A 7,140-nucleotide genomic window follows, 5' to 3' on the forward strand; every position below is an offset into this window, starting at 1 on the left:
AATAAATAAACGTTGAAAAAAAAAAGAGTTGGACACTTAACCAACTGAAACACCCAGGCGCCCCCACAATTCCCGTTTTAAAGATCTATGACAATTTCTCAGAGAAATAAAGCAACTTTCCCAAAGCCATAAAGCTAATAAATCTTGAAATATGTTTCACCTGTCTAAGAAAATAAACTGTATTTTTTTAAAGATTTTTAAGTAATCTCTACACCCAACGTGGCGTTTGAACCTACAACCCCGAAATCAAGAGTTGCATGCTCTACTGACTGAGCCAGCCAGGAGCCCTCAGTATGATCTTTTTTACACTCATCTCAAACCACTTAATACCTGTTTATTTCTGTTTTAATGTATTTGTTGTTACATGGCAGGCTCCCAGGGTGATGTGCCAGGAGAGGAAAGCTATTTGGCAAGAAGCCTGACAGTGTAGCACCAACCACAGCTTGGGGTCTGGGCTTCAGTTTTACATGTTCATAAACTCAATATTCTAAATGTCATAGAGTTGATTGATGCCAGGAATGTGGAGTCACGCTAAGGAAGTTGACAAGAGACTGATGTATAAACCAAAATGACAGTTCATTAATTTACAAAGATGAACAATTGTTCATGAGGATTGGAAAATAGCGAATTCTTGCCAGGCAGGTCTTCATGAGAAGCTAAATTATAATTAGAAGATCGTTCTTACCATAGAATCCAGGAAAAGTGAGTTAGTTGTACAATTCAAATACATACGTTTGTTGTGATTGCTCTAAGTGCCTATCTCCCCAATATATACTATTTGCTCCCTGGAGACTGGTTTGTTTGTTTTACATGTGAGTGCAAATCCACTCCACCACCTGGGTGGTGTCTGTTTAGTTAGGTTTTGTATGTTTCTATAGTTTCTTGGCTATTTTTTAAAAAGTAGGCTTTATGCCCAATGTGGAGCCCAACACGGGGCTTGCACTTACAACCCTGAGATCAAGACCTGAGCTGGGATCTCCAGTCAGTCTGCTTAACCTCTGCTTAATTGACTGACCCACCCAGGCATCCCCTGATTCACTTTTTTTTTTTGAAGTTACACTAGTAAAACGTGTTTAACTGTTTCCTCTCTCTCTTTTTAAATAAAGTTTATTTATTCATTTGGAGAGAGAGAGAGAGAGAGACAGATGGAAAGCAGGGGAGGAGCAGAGAGAGAGGGAGAGATTCCCAAGCAGACCGGGAGCTGTCAGCACAGAGCTCCACTCAGGGCTCAAGTCTCATCTCACCAATCGAGATCATGACCTGAGCCGAAATCAAGAGTTTGTCGCTCAACTGACTGAGCCACCCAGGTGGCCCTAACTATTATCTCTTCAATCGGATTAGTCTGAGGGTGCCTGGGTTGCATAGTTAAGTGTCCCACTCTTTAAAAAAAAAATTAATGTTTTATTATTTGTTGAGAGAGAGCAAGCATCAGTGGGGGAGGGACAGAGAGAGAGAGAGAGAGAGAGAGAGAGAGAGAGAGAGAGACAGAATCTGAAGTAGGCTCCAGGATCCAAGCTGTCAGCACAGAGCCCGATGCGGGGCTCAAACTCAGGAGCCGTGAGATCATGACCTGAGAGGAAGGCAGCCACTCAACCGAATGAGCCACCCAAGCGCCCCAACCGTCCCACTCTTAATTTGGGCTGAGATCAGGATCTCAAAGTTCCTGGAACTGAATCACTCCCCCCCCCCACCACCCCGTCCTCTCGGGCTCTGCAACCACAGCGCAGAACCTGCCTGGGATTCTCTCTCTCCCTCTCCCTGCCCCTCCCCTGCTCATGCGCACATGCGCGCTTTCTCTTTGTCTCAAAAATAAATAAACATTAAAAAAATTAATCTTGTATTACTTGCCTAGAGACCATTTTATTGACAAGGAAATTACCTCCCTTGAGTTATAGCCCAATTTATAGGTATGGGGATGAGGCAGGGGACAACAACCGAATTAATAATTCTATGTGGTCACCTCACTATGGCTGGTGAGTGTGGCTGCCAGATTAAAATACAGGACGTCCAATTAAATTCAGATAACAAAGAAATTTTAAAAATATAAGTATGTCCCCAAAATCGCATGAGGTGCAGTCAAACTAAAACAAACAAACAAACAAACAAACAAATTCACTGTTTACCTGAAATTCAAAAATTGGATGTCCTGTATTTTTGTTTCTAAACCTGGCAAGCCCATGAGTACATTAACAAGATGCCGTGAGGCTTGCCTGGGTTCCCGGTGGTCGGTAAGCACCAGTCCATTCGGTTGTTTCGGGGAACAAAAATCGTTCCCATTAAAGAAATTGCTTAGGTTAACAGCAGGTAGCAACCAAACACGGAACACTCTTGACCCTTTGAGGAGCCCGTAACTGACGCAACTGCCATAAATGCTGCCTTGGTTGACTTCCCCGCCCCCTTCATTCTTCTCTTCCTGCAACCAGAATGTTTGCTCTATCTCTTCTTCCCTTTCTAGTCCCGCCCTTCCAGCTCTCCTCTCTGGAGAGGAATCGGTAGCCCCAAAAGAGTCGGCAAAAATGCCGACGTGTTCAGAGGAGCGGAAGTAGTCACATTTCACTGAGAACCGTAAAGTGCGGCTGTCTGTCTCCCTTTCCGGATAACGACAACAGCTCCTGACTGTCAGTGCCGGCCTTCCTCGTGTGAAGGGATCTGCCGGACCCTTGCTAATTCAAATTTTCCCCCCATTCCGGCCCCTTCCCTATCGTCGCCCCCTTCACCTTGGATCATGTTCAAGAAGTAAGGACATGCTGTGGGCTCCACTGGCTGCTCACAAAGTCGGTGGGGTGGGGGTGGGGAAGAGGGCGAGAGCAAAGAACCTCTTTCTCTCTCCCCCGCCCCTGCCATCCTTACTCAGTAAGGTTTCCTAGAGTACTATGCTCTTACTCGCAACTTGCAACATTTAAGCTTTCCATCCCTAATCTTCAGTCGGGTTTTGATCTTCCCACCCTCGTTTTCTTTTTCCTTACTCCTCTTTTTCTTTTGCCTCCTCTCCCAGTCCTATCGCCATCCCTAGGGTTCTACCAATCACATCCTTGTACTGTGATTTAAGGGTATATTCTCTTTAGCTGAGAGGAGAGCTCTGCACTCACTGCCATATGTTTATTAGTTATGAACTGAATAAGGGAAGGCTTGACTTCCTGGGTCATGGGAGTGAAGGAGTCTGGGTGACAGGAAGCAAGCGGCCTGTCATGCCTATTGCCTAGCTGCCAGATTAACCTTGTCTTGAAAATAGCGTGATTGCCCCATAGGCTACTCAGTATAAGGAAGACAAAAATTCTTTGGGAACCTACTTAGTGGGTCTGCCTTCCAGATTTGGTAGACGCAAAAAGCAAAGGGGGAACATGGGCAAAGGAAGGTGGGTTTTGTGCATGACATTTTGAGCAAAAATAAATAGAAATCTTAGAAGTCATCGTCATCACTTAAAAAAAAATCTCAGCAGATTACATAGCCTAGCAGGGGCTAATTGCCTAGGTTTTATTTGGGTTGGTCTTTTGTATCTCAATGCTCGAGGGTTTTTTGTTTTATTTTACTTTTTTTTGTTTTTGTTTTTGTTTTTTTGTACACAGGTTTTGTTATAGGTGGGAAACTGTTTCTTCCTGGGTAGAATTGAGTAGGGTTTTCCAGGAAGGGCATTTGTGTAGCTGATTACAGATTATAATGTGAAATATGCCTCACATCCTCCCACCTGCCCCTCCCCTTCATTGTGTATACATGACAGTTTAATATTGTATTAAGACACTGGTTTTGTGCTGGACAGAATAAAAGGGAAATTATATTAAAACAATTTATTTCATAATTATTTTAGACATCTAAATACTTGGGAATAGATGACTAATTAAAACAATATTTTTAGCTATTCTGATATTTTTGCTTAGAAATCCCTTTTTTTTTTCCTTGCAAAAATCATTTGACAGATTTGATGAAAAAGAAAACGTGTCTAACTGCATCCAGTTGAAAACCTCAGTTATAAAGGGTATTAAGAACCAATTGATAGAGCAATTTCCAGGTATTGAACCATGGCTTAATCAAATCATGCCTAAGAAAGATCCTGTCAAAATGGTTCGATGGTAAGTCTTTATTTATCTCTATGCACAGCTCAGAATAGCTTAATATTGTATGATTAGATTGCACTCATAAAAAATGGAATTATTGTCACATTAACCATTGGTAGATTAATTATAGGAGCAGATAAATAGAATAATTCTAAAACAATATTCGTACTGTCAAGTGTTTCTTCATGTTTGTGAAAAATGTGGCTTTGTGTACTAATTGTTTTATTAAAGAGTTAAATGTTTTTATTCAGACTTGGATTTAATTTATTTCAGTTTGTACTGTAAATATTTGTTTTATTGAATTATCTAACAATGAAATTAAAATAATAAAATGTGAAATACAATTACAGTAGATCAAAAAAATTTTTTTTCTACTGGACTGGTATGGTAGATGAAACAATTTAAATAATGTTTTTTTTGCCTGGATATTTAATGAAATTAAAAAGAGGCTGCTGTATCTTTGTATATATATGTTTCATATTTGTTATTATTTAAAGGGTGTTTGGTATATTCATTTTTCGAAGAAAATATCTAACTTGGTACTTTGTGACATTTGTCTTACAGCCATGAACATATAGAAATCCTTACAGTAAATGGAGAATTACTGTTTTTTAGACAAAGAGAAGGGCCTTTTTATCCAACCCTAAGGTTACTTCACAAATGTAAGTCTTGTTAGAAAATACATATTTGGGGATATGGAAAGATATAAGGGGAGTTGAAAGTGACTTCTAGTACTTAACTTATTTATTAATACTAGGTGATATGGGGTGTAAAACTAAAATGAATCCCCGTCTTGTGGTAAATCTGAAAAATGCAAATTCTCTCATTATGCGGTCCAGAAAGGCCAAGAAAGAACATTCATTCATTCATTCATTCAGCAAGTATTTATTGAACTTCTATGTGTCAGGTACTGAGCTAGGTACTGAGAGTATGATGGGAAGCAAAGGCAGACATGGTCGCTGTCCTTATGAAGTTCACAGTCTAGTTGGAAGAATAGACAATTAGATCATTACATGAATGTTTATTCACAGACTGTGATAAGTGCTGTGAGCACTTCCGTTTTTTAAATTCGTATCTAGATATGCCTCCTAGAGATTAACTCTATCTAAGGGAAAGCATTGGCTAATTGCGGTAGTCCCAGTCATTGTTAGTTGGGTGGCAAGGTCAGCTGTTGTGAAACAAAATAATGTTTGTTACATACCTACATTTGCACATTGTTAGATTGAGTACATTACAAAAGAAAATTCAAAGGAGATAAAATCCTGGTGCACAAGAGGTTTTCAACTGTGAAGTTAAAATTTCTGCTTTTCAAACCAGTGTCTTTCTGGCATTCTAGCCAAGAGGCAGAAAGAAGGGGAGTGACTGGAAGGCTGTGTAGGTGGTAGTGGTAACTTAATGAGTTTGGTTTTGGTAAGATGAGATAAATTTTGAATTACATGGTGGAGCAGAGGTCTGGAGCAGTGAGGCAAATCTTAAAAGAGGTGAATCATTTTAGTATTTATAAAGAATTATTTACAATTACTTGACTAAGTATTGATTTCATCAGGTTAAAAAAGTACATTGGAGAGAAACTGAGTCCTGATGCAGTGGAAAAAGTTTAAAATGAAAATATTCTGGTGACGTTAATTCCTACTCAACTAAAAGAGGACAAAGTACTCAAATGTATTGCATGAATCTAGATTAGATCCTGGTTTGAAAAGCAAAATTCAAGCCCTCCCTCTTCCCCCGCAAAAAAGATAAAAAACACTTTCTTAGGGCTCTTGGGGGGAACTCTAAATATGGTTTGGCTATAAGACAATATTGTGGGACTATTGTTACAGTTTTAGGTATGATAATAGTATTGTGGTTATGTAGGAGAATGACTATTTTTAGGTGATATGTGCTTATTTATGGTGAAGCATTATGTTTGAAATTTCAAATGGTAGAGGACAAAATGTGTGTGCATAAATAGAGATAAAGCAAACAGCAAAGCGTTAATGAACAATTATTCAATCTCAGTGGGTGGCGTCCAAGTATTCATTGAACTATTCTTTGTTTTTCATTTTTTGATGTTTGTTTATTTTTGAGAGAGAGACACACACACTTACACCACAGGCAGGGGAGGGGCAGAGAGAGAGAGAGGGAGACACAGAATCTGAAACAGGCTCCAGGCTCTGAGCTGTCAGCACAGAGCCCAACGCAGGGCTGGAACTCTGAAGGGCAAGATCATGACCTGAGCTGAAATTGGACGCTCAACTGACTGAGCCACCCAGGCACCCCTTCATCAAACTATTCTTAATGGTTTTTCTGTATGTTAAGCATTTGCATAATAAGTTGGAATAGAAAGGTGTTCCTATTTAACAATATTTTGCTGGGAACCAACCTTTTAGAACATCCTAAAGTTATTGATGTGCAAGAAGCAGGATAATATGGTGGTTAAAAGCATACTTGGAGTTAGGCAGACCTGGGTTCAATTTCTAGTGTGTGTCACTTTTGCCAGGCCACTTAAACAGGTCATCACTTGTTTAAGCCTTATTTCCTTTTCTTTCTTTTTTTTTTTTTTTAAAGATTTTTTTTTATTTTTAAATAATCTTTACATGCAACACAGGGCTTGAACTCACAACCCCAACTTCAAGAATTGCATGGTCTACCCACTGAGCCAGCCAGGCACTCCTTAAGCTATATTTCCTTATCTTTTAAAAAAATGGATACATTGTATATCATATCTCCCAGGATTGTTAGGATTAAATGAGATTCGTGCATGCAATGCCTGGAACACAGTAATGGCTCAATATATGATAGCCATTGTAATGATGTAGTAATTGTTAAGTAACTGTCCACTGCTACTGTATATTATCATCATCATGCTCAAGATCATCATCATCATTATTATTAAAGGGCAGGTATTAACGAGGATGGAGAACTAGAAAACAAATTATGTTTGTTTCAAGTTTCTTTTTTTTCAATAAGATGTTTAAATTAATATGTAGTCTTGGTAGAAAAAATACTTATTTTCTGAATAGTGGGAGTGCTAGTGGTAAGACATTAAAGTGAATGAATTTTACCAATTATTAATATTCCTAGAAAGCCCTGAGAGGTCTAAAAAAAT

At 39.1% G+C, this 7,140-nt stretch overlaps 1 protein-coding gene across 6 annotated transcripts in view; it reads left to right on the plus strand.

Annotated features, from left to right (window-relative positions):
• The first annotated feature begins 2,412 nt into the window (after positions 1-2,412).
• The window catches only part of MCTS1 (MCTS1 re-initiation and release factor), a 13,764-nt gene continuing 9,036 nt past the window's right edge, over positions 2,413-7,140 (plus strand). For 4 of the 6 annotated variants that reach the window (XR_005788044.1, XR_005788045.1, XR_005788046.1 and 1 more), the window contains exons 1-3: positions 3,161-3,355; positions 3,915-4,067; positions 4,617-4,714. Coding sequence is in view for 3 of the 6 variants with exons in the window: in XM_040467998.1 (XP_040323932.1) it covers positions 3,342-3,355; positions 3,915-4,067; positions 4,617-4,714 (265 nt within the window). In the remaining 3 variants the exon portion in view is untranslated. Of the gene's footprint in view, positions 2,737-3,143; positions 3,356-3,914; positions 4,068-4,616; positions 4,715-7,140 lie in introns of those variants that run through there. The other 2 variants (XM_040467997.1, XM_040467996.1) reach the window with 2 other exon arrangements.

The sequence above is a fragment of the Herpailurus yagouaroundi genome, unplaced genomic scaffold, assembly GCF_014898765.1.
Source record: "Herpailurus yagouaroundi ecotype Mexico unplaced genomic scaffold, PumYag 67641, whole genome shotgun sequence".
In the NCBI taxonomy this organism is placed as follows: Eukaryota; Metazoa; Chordata; class Mammalia; order Carnivora; family Felidae; genus Herpailurus; species Herpailurus yagouaroundi.